Here is a 23114-nt window from a genome sequence, read left to right as displayed (position 1 = left end):
GGGCTCTGGCTGCAAGCATGGGGTCCCAGAAGCTCCTGGCTCTGTCACTTCTGCTGGGTGGAAAACCAACCCAGGACTGAACCAGTGACACCTGTGGCGCTCCCAGAACTTCCTGGCTCTGTCACCTCTGCTGGGTGGAAAACCAACCCAGGGCTGAAGCAGCAGATGGGTGCCTGATTCCTTATTATCAGAGCGCTGCCCACTGGCAAGTCTCTCTCCGGGCCTCAGCTTCCCCTTCCATTAAACGAGGGGCTTGGGGGATACCAAGGAGGGGTAACTGCTTAGTGAGGATGGGAGGTTTCTTCTGGGGAGATGAATACATTTTGAAACTAGATGGCGTGGGTGGTTGCACAGGACTGTGAATGTATAAATGCCACCACATTATTTGCGTGGAAATAGTTAATTGCATGCGATGTGAAAATCACCTCATTTAAAGTGTTTAAAAGAGGGGTCTGGGAGAGTGCAGTGTATGTGAGAATCACGTGGGACACCCACAGTCTCTGAACGTCAGTTTCCTTGCGTAAACTGGCAACGAGACCGTGTGAACTGTATTCCCTGGGGCCAAGAGATTCCAAGAAGGAAAACCTGGGATTCCTGGGACTGGGATGAGGGCCGGGGTCCGGAAGCGGAGTGGGTGGGTGGGGACAGCTGGGAGGCAACCTAGATAAGGCTTTCAATACTGGGTAGCAGCGTCTACACAGGCGGAGATCCCTGCATCTCACTTCCCGCAGGGCTGACCAGTGGCCAGAGGTGGGACTGGCCAGGCTCGGCCCAGCCAAGTCTGGGAGCAAAGGACACTGAGTGAGGGATCCCCAGGGCCACCCTCACTGGCCTGCGGCTCTCCTGACACCACGAGAGAGGTCCAGGAGCTGACCTTGGGTCCTAACGGGGGACACCTTCCTGGCTGCAGGCTGGCAGGGTGGTGTGGTGGTCAGTGTACTGGGCTCTGCGTGTCCGCCTCTACCTGCTGTGTGACGGTGGGCCAGACACCTAACCTCTCTGTGCCTCTATTTCTTCAATGGCGAACAGGGACACTAGCAGCTCCCACATCCGGGCACAGTGGCCTGAAGGTTAAAGGCAAGGGTGGCACGAGACCTACAGCAAGAACTCTGAGCAGGGAGAGCAGGGAGCTGCCCAGAGTTCAATCACCATCTCCCCTCTGGCCGCCGAGGAAACCGAGGCTCATGGTGACCTGGCCCAGGTCTGTTGGACTCACGGTCCTTCTCATCCCCAAGATCAGAGGGCTGCCACCAGGGAAGGAGCTGGCCCCTAGACACAGCCCACGAAGCACACAGGGAAGGATGCCATGGGGACTTCGGTATGTTTTTGCAAAAAAAAAAAAACATTTATTGCTATTTGAACCCTGCTTTTATGCTTCCATTACCCAGAAAATGAGCTACGGGAGACACCAGGAGAGGCAGGAGATCATCCTCCTTGCACAAAACCCACTCCCTCGGATACTGTCCTCAGCGAGGGTGGCTGGAGGCCAACCAGGGGGCCCACCCGCAGAGTGGCAGAGGAGGTAGGTTGACCCTGTGGACGCTGAGCTCTGTGGCGAAGGTCCTGGCCTTCTGGTAGAAGAAGAGCCACTTCTCGCAGTCCAGGAGGAAGTTGTGGGAGATGGTGGCTGGCCGCGTGTAGATCTTCAGCTGTGCCTTCTTGTTGCCCAGGTCCACGGCGGCTGCCAGTGCCAGCTGGTAGTACCCGGCTGCATCAAACGGGTCCTGAAGGGGACAGGTCATGGTCAGCAAAAGGGGGACTCGGAACCCGTCTTCCCAGAGGCCGTTCCTGTCTCCAGGTCATTCCACATGTCCTTCCGATGCTGGCTTGCCCCAGGAGCCCCGAAGCCTGTGACACTGCTGTGGTCTCAGCTGCAGGAGGTGGGGATGACCCTGACACCCCTAGAAGCCTTCCTGACTGTCCCTACGCCCCACTCACCCCAAGCCTCCTGCCCCAGTGCCACCCTCTCTGCAGGCAGTGGCTGCTTTCCCCATGGGCTGAGGTCAGGGCAGATCCTGCCTGCTCTGAGAGTTCCATGCAGGACCCGTGGCTCCAAGCCACAGCAGGGGCACGGTGTTGAGTGACCCAGGCTCCCCTCTGGCCCCTGTCCATGCTGACCATTTCCAGGCCCTCCACGGGCCAGGCCAGGTACAAAACCATCTCACAGGTGTCCTCTCTGGCAATGTTCCCTGAAATATTCACGGAGCGTGACTCCCCAGACATCCACTCCCATTGTCAATGCGTCTTTGGCTCAAACTCACCATCCCTGGGTTGGGATGCCACCTCCCAGACCTCCTCCTTCACCCTCCCATCCCCCACCCGGCTTCTCCCCAGGCACCTCCTCCACATGGCGGTCACCCAAGGGACCTCTCTGAGACCCATGCCTGGCCTGTCCCTCTTTACCATCTCAAGATGGCTCCCAGGGCCAATGACAAAGTCCAAGATGCAGCAGTCCATTCCCTCACTGCCCCGCCCCACACACGGAGCAGGGGCGTGAGAAGGCCCCGAGTCACCGCCACTGCTCATCCAATGCCCCCTGGCCCAGCCGAACACTGGACTCTGTGCTGGGTGCATGGTTGAGCCTAACGTCCTTGCTTCCAGTCTGAGGGACCTGGGAGTGAACACTGACCACACAGGGTGGCCCGGGCTGTGGCAGAGGGAAGCCCAGGAGGCCCCAGACTCAGCCGGGGGTGGAAGGCAAAGGCTTCCTGAAGGGGTGGGGGCTTCCCAACTAAACAGGAAGGAGCCAGGCAATACATATGTCTCTGCGTGTGCCTGTGCATGTGAATGTGCGTGTTTGTGTTCCTGTGCGTGCATGTCCCTGTGTGTGTGTCTGTGTGTGCATGTCTGTGTGTGCGCGCCTGTGTGTGCGTGTGCCTGTGTGCATTTGCGTGTGCATTTCCATGTGCCTGTAGTGTGTGCGGCAGCTAGTGAGTGACAGCGTGAGCCAGTAAACACTTAATCCACCCTATTCCAGGGCTCACTCTCATGTGTAGACTACAGGGGACCCCATTTTAGAGGCAATTGGCAAAGATGCTCATTTACCCCTGCTTCTCTGCCAGCCTTCCAGGTCCCATCAAGCCTGGCTTTTTCTCCCACTCCTCTGGGCCCTGGGTCCAGAGCCTCCTATACAAGGAAGAGGGTGTAGCCTTGGAAAGACAGCCGCCCTTGGGGAATTCCAAGGGGGCCTCCCTCTGGGAAGCTGGCCTGTGCTGACAGCATAGTCACGATGAGGCCCAGAGGACTGTGCATGGGAAGGAGGACTGTGCATGGGAAGGAGGACTGTGCATGGGAAGGAGGACTGTGCATGGGAAGGAGGGCTGTGCATGGGAAGGAGGGCTGTGCATGGGAAGGAGGGCTGTGCATGGGAACGAGGGTTGTGCATGGGAAGGAGGGCTGTGCATGGGAAGGAGGGCTGTGCATGGGAAGGAGGACTGTGCATGGGAAGGAGGACTGTGCATGGGAAGGAGGGCTGTGCATGGGAAGGAGGACTGTGCATGGGAAGGAGGACTGTGCATGGGAAGGAGGTGAAGGAGGCCTCCGTCCCTCGACCCCAACCGTGGACTTTGGCCTCTCAGATACTACTTAGCGCTTTCCTTTCTCCTGGACAGGCGGAGTGGGCGGCAGGCTTGACCAAGAGAGATAAAGGCCTCTTCTGGGAGGTCCGTCCCCCTGGGTCCCAGGCGAGCCCCTGAGCGGTGAGCAGCGTCCCCCTGGGCCTGATACTTGGCACCTCCCTGTCTGGCTGGGACTTGGGAGGCCACAGAAACCACGTCTAACCACCAGGTGTCGCCAGTACTGGGCGGGGGCCTCCCGGGCAGCCCCAGGCCTGCGGTGGGGTATACGGGGCAGGGTCTTAGGGCTGCCCCAGCTCCTCATGTTGTTCTAAGGCCCCCAAGATCTCGGCCCCTGGACTGGAGTGCCCTGGCCCCTCAGCCCGTAAGGAGCACTGACACGAGGCTGGTGTGATGCTAAGGAGGGGCGGTGCCTGCTGGGCAGATGGGTGGAGACACCACAGGTCTCAGTCTACCAATCTCAGCTCTCCACCCCTACAGGGCTGGGGGCAGAGGGAGCACAGCACCTCCCCTCGAGACACACCCGACCTAACAAGGCCTCAGCCTGGCTGGCTGGGGCCCCGCCCCACTGCACCTGCCCTGAGCTGGGGTTTCCCTGTCTGTGAACCCAATGGTAAGACACTGGTCCCACCCCACCCTTCCTGGGTGATGTGAAGATTCAAGGTGTCTCGGGACTCCAGGAAGGAGTTGCTCAGTGCAGGCTGGCACCCTGGGCAGGCTTCCTAGAGGAGGCGCCAGGATTTGGGTTGGATCTTGCAACGTGGATTCAATGTGAGGATGATGCCGTCCTCTGAAATGTCACTCTCCCGACCCTGTTTTTCTTTGTTAAATGCACCTTGACACTTGACTGTCAAGACTCAGCTTTGGTGTCACCTCCTCCAGGAGGGCCCCCTGACTACAATCCCCCTTCTTTACCCAGAGGCCACCATTGCCCACTCATGTGGCAGCCTCCCTGGCTGAGACTGAGTTGAGGGTGGGGCCTGGCCATCTGGGGAGCTGGGTTTTACCTGCTAACCTTGCCGGCTCCTCCAGCTGGGTGTAGAGCTCGAGGGAGGACACTGGGCCATTCCTAGGAAAGGCTGGAACCCAGGCCTCTGGGGTCCGGGTGGAGATCCCACTCCAAGGGGGCCAGGAACACCCCGAGCCCTGATCCTCCCCACCTACCTTCAGGTCGTAGAAGATGATGTCACCGAGCACCAGGTACACCTTCACGTAGTAGAGGGTCTCCTCGTCGAACTCCAGCGGCGAGTTGCAGAGCTAAACGGCCTTGAGGTAGAAGTGCTCCGCCAGCTTGCCATGGTCCAGCTGGTGGTGCAGGGCGGCCAGCCGGTGGTAGGCCACGCGTTCGTTCAGCCGGTCCCCTGGGGTGCAGGCCAAAGGGGCAGGTGTGAGGATGTGGCTCCCTGGGGCAGGGAGTGCACAGGCCCCTCAGGAGCAGGTATACAGATCCCAGGCAGCACACCTGGCTTGTCTCCAGGCACCTGTGGTCACCCAGGCAGCTCTGGCCATTCCCTTCCAGGTTCCCAGACTCACTTTCCCATCTGCAAAGCAGAACTAATAAGGCCTGCCCCTGTCTACTGAGAGGCTTTGGCAAAGTCGGACTTGGATGGCCCAGTTCTGTGCCTACACATAGCCACCTGCCTTTGCTCACTGGTTTTAACCAGGGGAGCCCAAAAGCCATGCAGTGCAGGTGCTCCCGGGCTCCCCGGCTCCAGGCAACCCACAGACGTGACATCCGACTCCTCCTGGGTGTGTCATGATCAGAGCCCCCTACCTTGGGGAGTCAGCTGCATACCTACTGTGTACTGGGCCACGGGGCACAAGGCGCTGGGGCATGTGGCCTGCCTAGGGTTCCCTGTCTCTGGAGGGGTACAGACGACCCTGGCACAGCACCAGAGGATGCACGGCCTTAAGAGGCAGACTGCTGGAAGGGGAACTGGGATTTTATCAGCCAGAGAACCGTGTGGTTGATGAGGGTGGGAAGGGCACAAGAGAAAGGGAATGTGCCACTCAGTCTGGCACATACAGGGACCAACGAGATGCCTGGCATGTCTGGAAGGCAGAGGGCACACTGGACGGCCCTTGTGGTCAGCAGCGGGAACAGGCACAGGAAGCAGAGCTCAGTCAGGCAGGGAGCTCTGCACTGCGTGAGAGACCTCGGGCTGTGTCCCACAGCCGGACGGGGAAGCCAGTTGGGCAGATCTGCCTGCCTGGACAGGAGACCAGGAAAATCCAGCAGCTGTTTCAGCTCCTGGCCTGCAGACCTGGAGGCTGGGCTCTGGCAAAGTGTGGGTCCTGGCAGGGCGGGGGCTCAGGGGACTTACCCAGAGTGATCCTGAGTGCTAGGGCCATGTAAGCAAACTCCAAGTCCTCCTGGGGCTCCTCCAGTGTGGCCAGCAGTGACACCAGCTTGTTGCACAGCTGTAGCTGCAGCTCCACCTTGCGGTTGCCCGTAGTCACTGCCGGGGCAGGGCCCGGTCCTACCACACAGGCAGGTGGGGTCAGGTTTCCCGCAGCACCCACCTTGCCCAGCGCCCTCCTCAGAGCTCAAACACGTGCTTGGAGCTTCCCACACCCCAGCTACCCCTGCACCTCGACACAGCTCTGTGCTCCGGGATAACACACAGTTCAGACATCCAAGTTGGGGGCTGAAGAGTCACCTGAGGCCCATCCAGCTACACCCGATAGCCACACACCAGCCTCTCCCACCTGGGCACCGGAGGTCTGACTGGGGGGAGCCAGCACTCCTCTCTGCTCTAAAAACACCACATTGATCTGTGCCCAAGGCTGAGCCACACCGTGAGCTCAGAGGAAGGGAGAAGCCGTCCCACTTCGGGGTGCGTGCAGACCTGGGCCTCCCACTGATATGCTGTGTGTCCTTTGACATGTCCCTGTGCCTCTCTGAGCCTCAGTTTCCTCATCTGGAAGATGGGGACAGGACTTCCCACTCATGGTTGCTTGAGGTCATCAGGTACAAGGGTAGAGCCATTATCACGTCCAGGCCCCGAGAGTTTGTCCCAGGCAGGGGCATGGTCAATATCATTCCCGGTCAGACCACTTGGAAACTCATCATGTGCATGGGTGGCCCTGCCTCCATTTGGGAGGCCTCTACCCTGCCACACCTGTGCCTCAGCCCTCCAGGTGCCCCACTGAGGCCCACCCACATCAGCCCACAGGCCAGCTCACCCGGTAGAAGGACATGCCTTCCTCCCGCTCCCAGGCCCCATTGAAGAAGATGTCTCCAGCTGCCTCAAACAGCTCCAGCCCCAGGTTGGGGTCGCCTGTGTACATGTCCACATTCTGAGCCACCTGAGAGGAGACAGAAGTTCCCTCAAGACCCACACCTGGCGAGGTGGCTATGCGCATCTTTGCCAGGCTCCTTCCTCTCCCACAGTACAGGTACACTTGAGCATTTTTCAGAACCTGTGCATGAGGGCTGCCCCCACCACTGGCATGAGGACAATGAACTGATGCTCCTGAGTGCTAGGAAGTGACTGAGCAGCTGCAGCCCAGGAGCCCGACACCTGTGAATCCTACCACCAGGGCTAGCCCTAGCCCACTCCCCCTGCACTCAAACCAGTCTCTGTGGCCCCCAGATTGCTGGGAGCCCAGCCCCTGGCTCCTTTCTGCGTTGCCACATCCCTGCCACATCAGCAGTGTTTGTGGGTGGGCCTGGTCCCCTCTTGGCCATAAGCTCTTCATCCCTCTCCTCAGCTCAAGGAGGTATACAGCAGGTGCTCAATAATGAAAGCTTCATCAGTCTCGTGGGCTTCACAATTTGTTCCAGATCACACTGTGTTTGGGAAAGCCTCTGAAAACAGCCACTATGATAGATTCATTTTGTAAGTAGATGTGCCACATGTGGCTTGGACCAAGTTCTTCTGTGTGTTAATTGAGTGGTCACATTATTTGAGCATGTGCTGTATACCAGCAGGTGCTGTGCACTGTGAGGGGCCGCGCCTCTGCCCTCAGGGAGAAGATGCTGGCCACCGGGGGAGGATGTGAGGGAACCAGTTGGAGGAAGGGAAAAGGCACACAACAGGTGCTCAGCAGTGGCTTAGGAATGAGTGGGTGGATGGATGAATGGATGAGGAGATGTAGACACATGGATGGATGAATGGGTGTGTGGATAGATTAATGCTTGGATGGATGGATGGATGGATGGGTGGGTGGAATGATGTGTGTATGTATGTATGTATGCGTGGATAGACAACGTATGGATGGGTGGAGGGTAGATGATGTATGTACATGTGGATGGATAGATGGTGGATAGACGAATGTATGGATAAACAAATGGAGAGATAGATGAATGCAGGGATGGATTAATAGGTAGATTGGTGGGTAGATGGATGAATGATGGATGGATGAATGGACGAACAGCTGGATGGATGGGTGAAAGGATGGATGATGGATGGATGGAAGGATGAACAGGTGAATGGATGGATGATGGAAGGATGAATGGACGGATGGATAGATGAACAGATGAATGGATGGATAGACGGGTGAATGGATGGATAAATGGATGGATGAATGAATAGATAGATGGATGATGGATGGATGGATGGATGGAAGCATGAACAGATGAATGGATGGATGATGGAAGGATGGATGGATGGATGGATAGATGGATGAATGACGGATGGATGGAAGGATGAACAGGAGGTGAGTGGATGAATGATGGAAGGATGGATGGATGGATGATGGAAGGATGAATGGATGGATGGATGTACACATGAAAAAGTGAATGGATGGATACACGGGTGAATGGATGGATGATAAAAGGATGGATGAATGATGGATGGATGAATGGACACTGGGATGGATGATGGATGAATGGTTGGATAAATGGATGGATGGATAAATGGACGGATGGATCGATGGAAGGATGAATAGATGAATGGATGAATGATGGAAGGATGAACAGGAGGTGAGTAGATGGATGAGGGAAGGATGGATGGATGATAGATTGATGGATATATGGACGAATGGATAAATGGATGGATGAATGATGGATGGATGAATGATGGATGGATGGAAGGACAAACAGGTGAATGGATGGATGATGGAAGGATGGATGGATGAAAGGATGGACGGACGAACAGGTGGATGGATGGTTGCTGAATGGATGAACGATAAAAGAATGGATGAATGATGGATGGATGAGTGGATGATGGATGGATGAATGGAAGGATGAACAGGTGAATGGATGGATGATGGATGGGTGGATGGATGGATGGAAGGATGAGCAGGCGAGTGGATAGATGATGGAAGGATGGATGGTGGAAGGATGGATGATGGAAGAATGAACAGGTAAATGGATGGATGAGGGAAGGATGGATGGAAGATGGATGGAGGGATGTATGAACAGATGAATGGACAGATAATGAAAGGATGGACGGATGGAAGGATGAGCAGGTGAGTAGATAGATGATGAAAGGATGAATGGATGGAAGAATGAAGAGGTGAATGGATGGATGATGGAAGGATGGATGGAGGCATGGATGAACAGGTGAATGGATGAATGAACAGGTGAATGAATGGATGGATGGACAGGTGAATGAATGGATGATAAAAAGATGAATGATGAATGAATAAATGGACAGGTGAATGGATGGACAGGTGAATGGATGGATCATGGATGGATGGAAGATGGTTGGATGGATAGAAGGATGAACAGCTGAATGGATGGATAATGGAAGGATGGATGGATGGACAAACAGGTGAATGGATAGATGAACAAGTGAACAGATTAATGAATGATGGATGAACAGTTGGATCGATGACAGAAAGATAGATGGAAGGATGGATGGATGGACGAACAGGTGAATAGCTGGATAAAAAGATGGATAGATGATGGATGGATGCCTGATGGATGCGAGGAAAGACGAACAGGTGAATGGATGGATGATGGAAGGATGGATGGATGGATGGATGGAAGGACCCACAGGTGTATGGGAAGATGATGGAAGAATGGATGGATGGATAGTTGGTGGATGGATGGAACGATGAAGAGGTAAACAGATAGATGACGGAAGGATGAATGGATGGATAGACAGGTGAATAGATGGATGATAAAAGGATGGATGAATGATGGATGGATGAAAGGACAGATGGATGGATGATGGATGGATGGAAGGATGAACAGGTAAATAGATGATGGAAGGATGAGTGGATGGGTGGATGGACAGAGAGTGAACAGCACAGGGGCCCTCCTGCATCCCTTGCCACTCACCTGGATGTACAGGTCTACCAGCTCGCTCTGCCGCAGGAGGTAATAGATCTTCCCTGCTTGCAGCCAGGCATGCGCCTCCTTCTCTTCTGGAGGTCAATGAAAATTCCCAGACTTCGTTTGGTGTAGTCCAGAGCGGATTTGTAGGCCCTGGAATCACTGGAATCAGACACAGGTGTCAGAACAAGGGCTCTCATCCTCCTGGAACCAGTCTGCCTCCTCCCGTGGGTCTGGTGACAGATGAATCTGGCATGTGGGGACTGGGAACGGCCCTCTTGTGTGTGCAGTGTTCTGCCCTTCCCAGGCTGCTGGGAGGGCCAGGGTGAACACACACGGCATGGGAAAGATGAAGGACATCCTTCTGAGGGAATCGAGCATCATGCTGCCCTGTGGCAGGAGGAGTGTGCTAGTCCATCTCCCCTGCCTCCCAGACATGGCCTGTGTCTTCTCCAGACGCACCAGGAGCCGTTAGTGTTCAGAGGCTATCTAGGCCGATGGTTCTCAAGGTGTGCAGGCATCACAGTCACCCGGAGGACTGTCCTTATAGCTTGCTGGCCCTGCCCCTAGAGCTTCCGGCTCCACAGGCCTGGGGCAGGCCCTAGAACTCCCACTTGCCACAAGCTCCTAGGTGACATGGATGCTGCTCTGCTGGTCCAGGGACTACACTTTGAGAAGCATGGCTCTAGCACACTGGCCCATTTTCCTTCTGTGAACCTGAGGCCAAGACTGGAGCCAGTCTCCCGGGTCCCCATGGAATCTGGCCCCTTCCCTGCTCTCTCAGTAAGTCCAACACTTGAGGGGCTGTGACTGCAGCAATGTCACCAGGCCCTGTGGGTGGGGTGGCCAGGGCCATGGTTACCCCACCAGGTCAGCATGCTCGGGGGAAGACCAGTGGGCCACATATGGGACGTGAGACCTTGAAACCCTGCCCCAGGGAAGCAGGTGACACAATTGGCTCTGTCTTCTGTGGGAGAGAAGCCACAGGTGGCTGCTGTGGTCACATTTAAGGGGACAGATGAAGGCCAGGAGTGAAGACTCGGGGCAGGCAGAGGTCACATGACAAAGGCCACCATAGTAGGAAGAACAGCCCAGTGTGCATGTACTGTCTCTGCTGGGGTTGAGATGACCTTTGACCCAACAAGGGAGACTCAAGCTGGGACTCACAAGCCAGCAGCAGCCCTGGGACGACCCCAGACCCACCAGCTCAAAGCATCTGATGCCAAGGAACCAAATGATCCAAAGGAAAGGGGCTGAGGAGGCCCTGGGCCAGCTTCCCTGTGCCCCCCTCCCAGCCCCCTCAACCCCCTTGCCCCCCTCCACACCCCCACCACTGCAAAGCCAGCCCTCACCGCTCGGTGCCCAGGGACCGGTAGAACTGACTGGTGGTCTCCAGGAGCTGCCCCCTCCAGCACCTTGTCGGCCACCTTGCGGGCAAGGGAGAGCTGGAACTCGTGGTAGATGACACACTGGGTCTCGCTGGGCATGACGACGCTGTAGAAGTAGCACAGCCGCTGGACGGCCCGCAGCTGGCCTGGGCAGAAGACAAAATGGAAGACGTCAGCCTCCCAGCATCGAAGCGAGGCTGGCTGGGTTCGGAGGCCCCTGCTCTGTGCTTGTCTCTTTCACACCTCTGTGAACCTGGGCCCCATAGGCGGGGAGCCTGGGCTCAGACAGGCCATGCACCTGTGCAAGGGCAGGCGCCGAGCACACCGTGACATGGGCACAGCTTGGTGCACATGTTCATGGTACAGGCTGGCCTTCTTTACAACTCCCAGGGCCAAGGTCCTGGCCAGGCTCGGCCCCTGCACCAGGCCATCTATTTCTGCTTCACAAAGCCCCTCTGGCCAGGACCAGGGCCGTCTTCAGCCTGAGATGATGAGACCAGGGGCACAAGTAGCCCCTGTCGCAGATGGAACCCTGAGAGAGCAAAGCCAAGCGTCATGTCTGCCACACATGGCATCATGTTGGGGGAATGGGGTTCAAAGCCGGCCCCTGGCATTTCCACACATGCTTCTCTCATGCAACCAGGCTCCAAACCCACAGGCTCGCTGGCCTCTCCCAAAGCCAGGGCGCTGGGAACGGTGGAAAGCTTCTGATTTTCTAGTGTCAGAAACATTCCGAAGATTAACACTGGAAACCAGGTACGCCAAATGGACATCTGTCACACACGCCCCCCAACAACAGCTGAATACACAGTCCTCTTGAGCGCCCATGGGACATTGCCCATGACAGACCATGTGCCAGGCCACAAAATGAGCCTCGGTGAAGGGAGAAGGACCGAGACCAAAGCAGAGGTGTTCTTCAGCTGTACTGGCACGAAACTGGAAATCGACAGTGAAGGAAACGTGGGAAATTCAAAAATATGTGGAAACTACACACTCCTAAACAACCAGTGAGTCAAAGAAGAGACCATCAGGGAAACTGAAAATTAATTTGAAAAGAATACAAACAAATGCACAGCCCGGGCCAGCACGGTGGCTCACGCCTCTCATCCCAGCACTGTGGGAGGCCAAGGCGGGAGGATCGCTTGAGTCCAGGAGTTTGAGATCAGCCTGGGAAACATGGTGAAACTCTGTCTCTATAAAAAAAATACAAAAATTAGCCGGGTGTGGTGGTGCACATCTGTAATTCCAGCTACTCAGGAGGCTGAGGCATGACAATGACTTGAACCTGGGTAGAAGTTGCAGTGAGCCAAGATTGCACCACTGCAACCCAGCCTGGGCAATAGAGCAAAACTTTAAAAAGAAAAAAATAGCACAGTGTATCAAAAACACCAAGATGTAGCTAAGGCAGTGCTGAAAGGGAAATTTATAACTGTAAATGTCTACATTCAAAGAAAGAAGAAAAATCTCAAATCAAAAGCCTAACTTTCCACCTTGAGAAACTAGAAAATGAACTAAACCCAAAGTGAATAAAAGGAAGAAAATAATAAACGTGAGAGTGGAAATGGGAAGTAAAAATACAGAGAATGGAAAAACAAAAGAGATAATCAACAGAACCAAAAGTGGGTTTTTTGAAAATAATAACAAAATTGACAAATCTTTCACCAGACTGACCAAGAAAAGAAAGATGGGGCACAAACGACTAAAATCAGAGACTGAGCACCATGGCTCACGCCTGTCATCCCAGCATTTTGTGAGACCGAGGGGGAAGGATCGCTGAGGCCAGCATTCAAGATCCCCCTGGGAGAACATGATAAGACCCCATCTCTAATAAAAATAAATAAACAATTACAAACCCAAGTTTCTAAAATCAGAAATGAAAGAGGAAACATTATTGCCGACCTGACAGAAATAAAAGGATTCCATAAAAACACTACGAACAATTGTACACCAAGAAACCAGACCATCTAGACACAACAGCCAAACTCTTAGAAGGACACAAACTACCGAAAGTGACTCAAAAATGACCCCAAGGAAGCATGTGGGGTGTCAGCCCCGCCCTCGGTCTCCTCGACCGTTCAGCGCAGGGTGGGGAGACAGGGAAGCATGATCCCCATTCCCTGGCCTGCATTTCCAAGTCTGAATCCCCCAGCACCCAGGGGAGGGCCTCGTAGGAGGAGGTGCCACAGGCTATTGTGCCAGGAGCCACCGGAGGCTGCAGCGGGGGCTGGGGCGCTGGGTTCCTGGAGGGTCTCCTTCCAGTCACAGAATGCCCCTGGGGAAGAAGCCTGGGTCTGAACCCCCCAACCCTCCTTGGGCAGATGTGTGGGACCGGGGCCCCTTCACACGGTCCTTTCCAAAATCTCATCCCTCCTAGGGCCAAGAGTGGGTGCCAGGCCTGTGCTGGGAAATGAGCACATTCAGATTTGGGCACAGCCCCTGGAGCTCTGGTCCAGGCCACAGGAGGCACCTCTGAGTAGTCTCACTATGCCATGACAAAGCGCTGCAAGGCAGAGGGGAGTCAACAGTATCCCTTGTCTCAGCCGTTTCCCTGCACTCAACTTCCTCATCTATTCTCTGCGGCCTACATTTCGGACAGCCCTGCCCACCTACTGTCCGTTCACTGCTCGGTCTGCACTGACTGTTCGATAGCACTCCATGGCTCCCCAGTGCTCTTGGGGAAAAGGCCAAGCCACAGCCTGAGGCCCCAGACCCTGCTTAGCTCTCCAGAAGAGCTTCTCACTATCCAGCACCCAGCCCACCTACTCCCAACTCTGCACCTCCCTGCATAAGCCCTGCTCACTCACCCCCACTCACACCCCACTCATCCCCGCTCCCACTCCCGTTCACTCACCCCCACTCACACCCCACTCATCCCCACTCACATTCCCGCTCACTCACCCCCACTCACACCCCACTCATCCCCACTCACACTCCCGCTCACTCACCACCACTCAAACCCCACCCATCCTCGCTGACTCACCCCCACTCTCTCACCCCTGGGCCTTCACACAGGCTACACCACCAGCCCCTCATCCACACCTATTACTTGACTAAATCCTCTCAACCCTCTGGTCCCAGACTAAAGAGGCTTCCCTCATCCGGGGCCAAGTGCTGCCCCGCCATCACGCCACTCACCCTTTTGTGGCTTCTCTGGCCTGAAGCTCACATTCCCACGCTCAGCACCTCCCTCCCGAGGACCCCACAAGCCCCATTTGTGGGTGTGGCCTGGCACACTCAGCACAAGCTGCTTTTGCGTGAACTGCTCTGTGGCTTTGGGCAATCACCCGCCCCGTGTCCTCTGTGAAGTGGGATGACCGGTACACAGGGCTGCCGAGATTCCAAGCAAACACAGGCACAAGAACTGGCGTTCAGGGCCTGGCTCATGGAGGGGCCCCAAGTCCCAGCTCAGCACAACATGCCTTGATCCCAGGGTTATGTCTAGGGATTCCCAGCATGCAGGACTTTCCATGCTCAAGGCAGGATGGTCCCTGGGCAAACCAGGAAAAATTGGCTGCTTCAGTAGGGCACAGAGGGCCTGGCCCTGCATGGGAACGGCCTGTCTCTGAAATTAGGCCGTATAAAACTTAGAAACTAGGCCTCATAAAAAAAAAAAAAAAAAAAAAAAAAAAAACTTAAAAAATTAACACCAGGTGGCTCTGGATAGGGTCCCACCCTGCCTCAATAGGGTCCCACCCTGATAGGGTCCCACCCTGCCAATTCCGGGAAACAACCTCATGGGGTCCCACCCTGCCAATTCCAGGGGTCCCACCCTGCCTCGAAGTTCCCGGAATCAACAACTCCAGGAAAAAACCTCATAAGGTCCTGCTCTAACCAATTAGAACAAGACACCTTGCTCAGGCCATAGACAGACCCAATTACCACGCGCCTAAAGCTTTGTTTGAATTTCGCGCCCTAAGCTATGTTTGAACTTGTGTTTGCCTATATAAACAGCCTGTAACAAGCAGTAGGGGTCCCAGGGCCAACTTAGAGCTTGGGACCCTAGCGCGCTAGTAATAAATAACTCTCTGCTGTGAATCTCGTGTCGGTGATCCTTCGCGGCGACCCCTGCCCAGGAAGGAATCGACAGTTCGGTTCCAACATCTCCAGGGCGTTTGCCAACATCTGCTGCTGGCCATGACTCAGCACTTTCAATGGTGGAAAAACAACCACTTGTTTCCGAATCACAAACCCTAGGTGTGCCCTGACCCAAGTGGTCCCAGAAGGCGCACAGGAGGAACTGGGGCACTCACTCTCCACGTGGTCCATCTCCACGGCGACCAGAAGGGCCCACTCGTAGCAGCCCTTGCACTGCTGGGCCGGGCCCTGGCGGGTGAAGAGGTAGCCCAGGAGTATGTGGGTGAAGTCCCGGCCACACTCCCCACAGGGAAGCCTCGAGAACAGACGTACAGCCTCCAGGAGGTAGTGCTGGGCCAGCCTGCTGGCACCCGCGTGCAGGCACAAGGTGCCAAAGTTGGCCAGCAACACTGCCTGGTTCCTCCGCTGGCCCAGGTCCCAAGCCACCCATAGGGCGTGATAGTAGCCCTCGGCTGCCTGCCTCGTCCGTCCCGTCCTCTTCAGAGCCACGGCCATCAATGTTGGCAATCACACCCTCCTGGTCCTCGCTGACTACCACTGCATCCTGGACAGACTGAAGGATGTTCAGGGCCACCAGGCTCTGCCCATGAAGCACATGCAGCCAGGCCAGGGCCACCAGGGGGTCCACGATGGCACGGACTCCGGCAACAGCACTGGTTTCCACCGACTGTGTCATGAAGGTGATGGCTGGGCCATGGTAGCCATGGTGGCTGTACGGCTGGGCCAGGCTGGCGTGGAGAAGGCCGCGCAGTGCCTGGCCTGTGCCTGGGGTTAGGGAGGCCAGCGCTCGCCTGAGGTAGTGGGAAGTCTGGGTGGGGAGGCTGTGGGGCTGGAGGGCGTTCTGGAGCACCAGGTTCACGTTCCTCAGCGAACCAGCCAGCGAGTCCTGTGTCCTCAATGAGGCCACCTTGACACAGGTCAGCACCAGGTGGGGCAGGCACTCGCGGCTGTAGATGTCAGCCAGGAGTAGGCAGCAGTCTGAGAGCCACGCAGCGTCTGGGGCTCCCGAGTCCCTGTGCAAAAACAACAGCTGCTCTAGGAAGGGCAGGGCCTCCTCAGGCTGCTTGAGGTGCACGTGGTGCCTGGCCAGCAGGAAGCAGGCCCGGGCCCAGGCCTGCTGGCTCTGGCCACCCACCGCCCACTGCAGCACCAGCTGCAGGAGATCCCCATCTGCCTCGGTGCTGCAGATGTGGCCGGGCGTCCCCAGGAGCAGGGCCATGGCTTTGGGAACCACCTGTGTACACTTCTCCTGGTTCTGCTTCCAGTAAATGCTGGCGAGGTTGGCGTACACAGCCACCACCAGGAACAGGTCCCCAAAGCTGTCCTCCAGGACCCCCAGTGTTTCCTCCAAGTACACCCGGGCCTGGGACAGCTTGAGCCTCCTGCTGCACAGCCGCCCCAGGAGGAAGCAGAACCTGGCCAGGGCCATGAGGAGGCCACCTTTCTTGGCCGCCCCTGGGGCCTGTGCCAGGCGCCCAGTCAGCTCCTCCTCGTCGCTAAAGCTGCTGAACATGCTGCTCAGCCATGGCAGCGCCACGTTGTACAGGCCACAGAAGCCGGCCTTGAATCCAGAGGTGTTCAGGAACAGCAGCAGTGATCTCAGGGCCTCTGGATCCTCCCAGTTGTCCTCAGCTTCCAAGCAGAAGGAGGGCTCCTCGGGGTCCTGCAAGCTCACGTTGCTGGATGCTACACAGAGACCCCAGGACGCTGGCTCCTGGGGGCAGCCTGGGCAGGTCTTGCATTGTTCCAGAACATTCTTCACCTTCGGCAGGGTCTCCTGTGGCTCCAGGCCCAGGCAAGGTGGAGGTATTTCTGCAAGTCACAAAAACACCTAGACAGATTAGAGTCCAACAGTGAGTCCTTGGTCCACTTGGGGCAGGATCCCCGCATCCCCGTCCTCTGTGTCCCTGGCGCAGCTTGCCATGAGCCCTTGAGAATTATGCGCAAGGCAAACCCGGGGTCTGGAGCACGTACGAACTCCGGGGACACACAGAACACGCAGGCCCGTGGCCCGACTCTCCTACCAAATCACCCTTCTGTCCTGCTTTGTCGCCACCTCACAGCATGGTTTTAGGAGACTATGTCAGCTCAGTGATCCCTCAGAGATGCCTTTCCCTTTAGAAAGAATCAAAGCCTTCTAACTGGACCCATGTATATGCAGCACAACAACTACAAATGTAACTTTTGTCAACATGTTGGGCCCCCCGGTGGGGTACAGGAATCCATGAAATCCTCAACAGCCAATCAGAGCTATGGATCAGCTCAAAAGCTGCTATGCAAAATTGGTAAAGCCACCGACGGCACAGGACAGGGGTGTTGTACCCATGTACCCAGCTCCGTGCAGGGAAACGGACCATCCCTGCAGGAAGGATGGGAAAGCTTCCAGGCCCCTGTGGCCACTTTCACCTTGGATGGTCTGAAAACCTGAAGCCCACAGTTCCTAAAGGGTTAACCAAGGCCAGACTGCTCCAGCAGCCCACTGGTGTCTGCTGGCTTTGGTGGATTCCTAGCCAAAGCCCCCTCCCAGAGGTGAGCAAACAAGCGCATTTCCTGTTGGAACACCTGGGATGAAAGGAGGCATTACTGGGAAGGAAAAAACTAGATTTAAACAGACTCTCTGTTTCAAGCTCACATGTAAAAACTATTTTCAATACAAACTATTTTATTCATCTGTAAAGCCTTGGAATTAAAAAAATAAATAAATATGATTTAGAGGCAAATGTGACTTGACTACACTAGATGAGCTAAGAAATCTCCCCCACCCGGCAGAGGCACACAGCCCCTCCCAGCCACTACCCTGGCCTCCGGGGCAGCTGGAGAGCCACGTGCCTTTGCTCCAGAGACTTTGGCAGAGAGTGGAACCACCCCCTCCCCGAGGCAAACCTACAACAGCCTTCCCTTCCCCACTGGCTTCCCGGGCCTCCTCTGGGACCTTGTGCCTGCATCCCAAATGTACTGGGATGGATCCCATTTCCAGGGAACTTCCAAGGGCCCTTGGTGCATCCACATCACCAGGCTGTCCACATGCGGGCCCTGTGTGAGGGGAAGCGACAGAGTCGCACAGGGGAGACGGGAGGGCCTCCCTGAATCAGCCCCTCAGGAAGGAGCAGACCCTTCAGGGACCTCAGTCGAGGCCCCTGCAACCTAACGCTCTGAATTCTGCTCCCCGCTGAGGGCTGTGTGGCCTCCCATCTCTGAGGCAGAGCACAGGGCAAGCTGCAGCTTCTCCAGGTCATGAAAAAGGAACCCACAGCTACGTGTGGGCCCCAGCAGTGGAAAGGATGCCCCACCTCGGTCGGGGACCAGGCGGGGGTCAGCATGTTCATTGGAAGAAGTGTGGGACCCCACAGCCTCCAGTGCCAGAGTAGACGGGAGGTTCAGGCCCACCTCAGGCGACGTCCCCCAAGCCCCCAGCCCGCACCACAGAGGGGTGACTGTCGCATCCAATGCCCACTGTACTCAGCTCTGTCCCCTCCCCCGGCATTACCCCAAGGCCCAACTCATAACCAGAGGAAGCCTGAGCCACTGGCAAAACCCACCTTGTTCCTGTGGCTGTTCGGTCTCAGCTTCCTCTACTGAGTCTGGCAAGGGAGAAAAGAGAAGCAATGAACACCCCCAGCCAGCACCTCTGCTCCCATGTCAGGTTGAGCTGGTGTCGGTGTTGCAGGGTGAGAGCATTGCAGGGTGCAAGGGTTGAAAGTCATATCATCCTCTTCCCTCCTGGATCATGGGAACAACATCACTGGGGGGTGTACACTTTCTGCGATATTGGGAGTAACATCGTCTTCTGTGCCTTGGAATATTAAGGACAATATCACGGGGGGGCGTGTACATCTTCTGCAATATTGGGAATAATATTATCCCCTCTCCCCATGCATACTAGGAAAGATATCAGAGTGGGTGTTCACCTCCTGCGATATGGGGATTAATACCATCTTCTCCCCTTCTGGATATCAGGAAGAGTATCACACGGGGGTGTACGGTGTCTGCGATACTGGGAGTAATATCAACCTCTCAGCCTTGGAATATTAAGAAGAATATCACAGGGTGGATGTACACCCCCTACCATATTGGGAGTAATATCAGCCTCTCCTCTCCATGGATATTATGAACAATATCCCAGGCTGGATGTACGCCTCCTGCTCTATGGGGAGTCATATCCCTTCCAGGATACTCATAACAATATCACAGGGCGGGTGAACACAGCCTGCGATACTGGAACTATTATCATCCTCTCCCCATCCGGATACTGGGAACCATATCACAGAAGAGCTGTACCCTCCCTGCGATATTGGGAGTAATATCATGTGCTTCTTCCATGAATATTAGGAGCAATGTCACCGGGTGGCTGTCCATTCATTGCTATGTTGGGAGTCATGTCATACTCTACCCCCTGGATATTAGGATCAGTATCACAGGGTGAGTGTACACCTACTGCGATATTAAAACTAAGATCATGTTCTCTGTCCCTGGATATTAGGAACAACACCACAGGTAGGTGTACACCCCCTGCAGTATTAGGAGCAATAATATGATTAATTAGTAAACATCAATGATCGATTTTAATAATTATCAGGCTGATCTCGAACTCTTGACCTCAGGTGATCTGCCTACCTCAGCCACCCAAAGTGCTGGAATTACAGGCGTGAGCCACCGCAACCAGCCAACACTTTTGACATCTCTTTTTGGACCTCAAATTTAGCATGCCAAAAACACACTTTTGATTCCCCCTGCTATAACCCACTCCTCCCATAGTCTTCCCGATCCCAATAACAGCATCTCTAGTCTTCCAGTTACTCAGGCTAAAATCCTTGACATCATCCTGAAAACTTCTTTTTCTCTCTCTTGTCATCCAACCCATTTAAACTCTCCTTTCAATATATATGCCAGACCTAACCACTTCTCACCTTCCTCATCATTTCCAAACAGGTCCAGCCCTCATCATAGCACTTTGAGTTACTGCAAAAGCCTCCCAATCGCCAGGCACAGTGGCTCATGCCTGTAATCCCAAGCACTTTGGTAGGCCAAGGCAGGTGGATCATCAGAGGTCAGGAGCTCAAGACCAGCCTGGCCAACATGGTGAAACCCCTCTACTAAAAATACAAAACATTAACCAAGCATGGTGATGGGTGCCTGTACTCCCAGCTATTCGGGAGGCTGAAGCAGGAGAATCACTTGAACTCAGAAGACAGAGTTTACAGTGAGCCGAGATCGTGCCGTTGCACTCCAGCCTGGGTGACAAGAGCAAAACTCCATCTCAGGAGGTTAAAAAAAAAAAAAAAAGCCTCCCAACCCACCTCTCTCCTTCCACCTTTCACCCTGCCCTGCATTCTACCTTCCTCTCTAAAACATTTCAGAAGAGAAAAAAATTATATCCACAGAGAGAGAAAGTACAAATGGGGTGAAATGTTTGGGGAATCTGAGGGAAGAGTATATGGGAATTCTCCGTACTATTTTTGCAACTTTTCCATAAGTCTGGATTATTTCGAATTGAAGAATTAAACAAAGAAAAAAAAAAAAAAAACACTATCTCCCTTTGTGAATCCATGCTGTCTTTCCCCTGGCAACTTAAGGACGCTCTCAACTAACACATCTATTTTTTCATGAACACTAAAAGAAATGTTGCCTAGCTTTGACTTTCTGTGCTTGGCAGTAGAAGTGTGTGTGTGTGTGTGTGTGTGTGTGTGTGTGTGTGTGTGTGTGTTTCATATATATGTGTGTGTGCATATATATGTGTGGGTTGTATGTACATATAGAGAGGGAGAAATATATATGTGTGTATATATATAAATACATATTGTATATTTACAACGGTAATGTGTGTATATATATAAATATATGTGTGTGTAGATATATATAATACATACCCCATAGCCTGTCCTTAACCAGTTCTAAACTTAGTCGGAAAAATACATACCTAAGCAGAGAATTTCAATTTAATATGATGAATATTTTGATAGAGGGATGTGTTGCTATGGAACACGTTGCTAAGACACAAAACCTCCTAGATGGGACAATGAATGAACGAAGTTTTCCACCTATAGGCACCCCCTCTGATATCCCCTCAAACCTTTATAGTTATATGCATTTGCTTCCCCCAGGACCCTCGTTTCATTACGGTTAGTCCTAGAGCCTAGCAATTTCCTACTACAGCTGGCAAACATATGCCATTCAAGAAACAGTGGCAGAGTGAATGACGAGTTAAGAACCACTTGTCAGCCAGTGCTCAGTAACACAACATGCACTGGTATGCAAATTATATTTTTGTTGAAAGCAACAGCAGGATCACAAATTATCTTTCCAGAGAAAGCAAACCTCAAAAGCTTCTTTACCCTACTAAAGCACGTTATAAGAAGTTCCCCTTATATAAAAGAAAACCTCCTCATTCGTTATCAATGGCATGTAAACCTAATAAGCCTCCGCCTCTGATGACATCTCTTCCATCCCCAGGGCTAGATAAAGGAGGTTCCGGAAACCCTGGTAGTTGTGAAGGTGGCTCCCAGCTCTGACAGTCTTGAACCGTGCGGGCGCGGAGGTCACACAGTAGTAGAACAACCGAGGCAAGCATCATCAGGCTTCGAGTATGTTTGAACCAGAGACGGCAAATAGGCTGCAGCCAACTGAAAACACCAGAGATTCATGGTGGCCACCTGAGGGGTTGTGCTCTTAAAAAAATAATAATAAAATAAAAATTAAAAAATTAAAAAAGGAAGAGGTCAAGAATCCATCAGGTCTGACTGAGACGTGTATCAGTGACTAACACCCCGTATGGCAAAAGTACTGTGGTGCGCTTTGGGTACTCACAGCTTCAGCAGTATTCAAAGGCGTGTGCTTCCCTAAGACTAAGCCACGGGAATACCCCCAGCAACACTGCCAGGAGAAACGTCTCCCATGGATTTGGTAGAAACACAGTTGTCTTTAACAAATTAACACTGAATAAATCCTGACTTATTAGAGCCTGTGAGAATGACATTCTCAATGATAACAGTTATCACTACAATCTCCAAACATCTGCGATCCTGCAGGGAGGAGCTGTGACAGTGCAGGCCAAGTGTCCAGAATGCTTCCCAGACTGCCTGTTAAAGAATAAAAGAAATGAAACCCCCTGTAAGAATGTCTTCCCTCACATTTAGCCAGTTGTTCCTTTGTGTGCATCTCTGTGCTAACATGGCCATTCTTCCCCACAGCCTGAAGTCATATGCTAAAATCAATGAGACTCACATGAAGCCAGAAACGTGCAGATGCGAGGAAACCACCACAAAGGAAATGGGCTGGAGAGTGTGGCCAGGAGGATGGTACTTCCTAGGAAGCAATTACTTCATCTCTGCCCATGAAGCAGGCAGCTGTCATTGTCCCCCAGGCCCACGCCAGCCACTCGAAGTAGGTTCTAACCAAACTACCTCCAACAAGCAATGTAAATACACCACACAATCGGCTTCTGAAAGGACACCTTGCAACCAACAAGAAACTGTAAGCACAACTTTGACAAACTGTGCAACTAAAAACCTTGGAAAGGGATAAACACTGCCACATTTTGACTCAAATACTGTTACGTGGTAGCACGGCGATAATTCACTGAAACAAAAGAATGAATGAGGAATACGTTTATATAGGAATCAGAGGAAGCATGACTAATCATTTAAAGAAATAGGTCAAGAAACTGCTACGTTCAAATGCTACCGTGAGACACTGTCTGGGCCTTAGGCAAATTCACTTCTCTTGGTCCTGTTTCTAGGTTCATCAAAACCCAGCTTTGGACTAGGGAATCTATTGCTTCCCAAAGCCTTCCTTCTGTGATTCCAGCCCAGATTTTAGGACTGCTCTCCCACT

The 23114-nt window shown here is 53.8% G+C and overlaps 1 protein-coding gene across 1 annotated transcript in view; it reads right to left on the bottom strand.

Annotated features, from left to right (window-relative positions):
• Window positions 1–1354: 1354 nt before the first annotated feature.
• The window catches only part of LOC106996046 (SH3 domain and tetratricopeptide repeat-containing protein 1-like), a 44778-nt gene continuing 23018 nt past the window's right edge, over window positions 1355–23114 (bottom strand). The window contains 12 exon segments of the mRNA XM_077958751.1: window positions 1355–1724; window positions 4740–4936; window positions 5900–6040; window positions 6043–6055; window positions 6762–6884; window positions 9808–9893; window positions 9896–9954; window positions 11154–11206; window positions 11208–11335; window positions 15440–15782; window positions 15784–17096; window positions 18824–18865. Coding sequence (XP_077814877.1) covers window positions 1467–1724; window positions 4740–4936; window positions 5900–6040; window positions 6043–6055; window positions 6762–6884; window positions 9808–9893; window positions 9896–9954; window positions 11154–11206; window positions 11208–11335; window positions 15440–15782; window positions 15784–17096; window positions 18824–18865 — 2756 coding nt within the window. The 3' untranslated portion in view covers window positions 1355–1466.

The sequence above is a fragment of the Macaca mulatta genome, chromosome 13 (assembly GCF_049350105.2).
Source record: "Macaca mulatta isolate MMU2019108-1 chromosome 13, T2T-MMU8v2.0, whole genome shotgun sequence".
In the NCBI taxonomy this organism is placed as follows: Eukaryota; Metazoa; Chordata; class Mammalia; order Primates; family Cercopithecidae; genus Macaca; species Macaca mulatta.
Note: the sequence above shows the minus strand (reverse complement) of the source record. Positions and strands in the feature narration are given on the sequence as shown.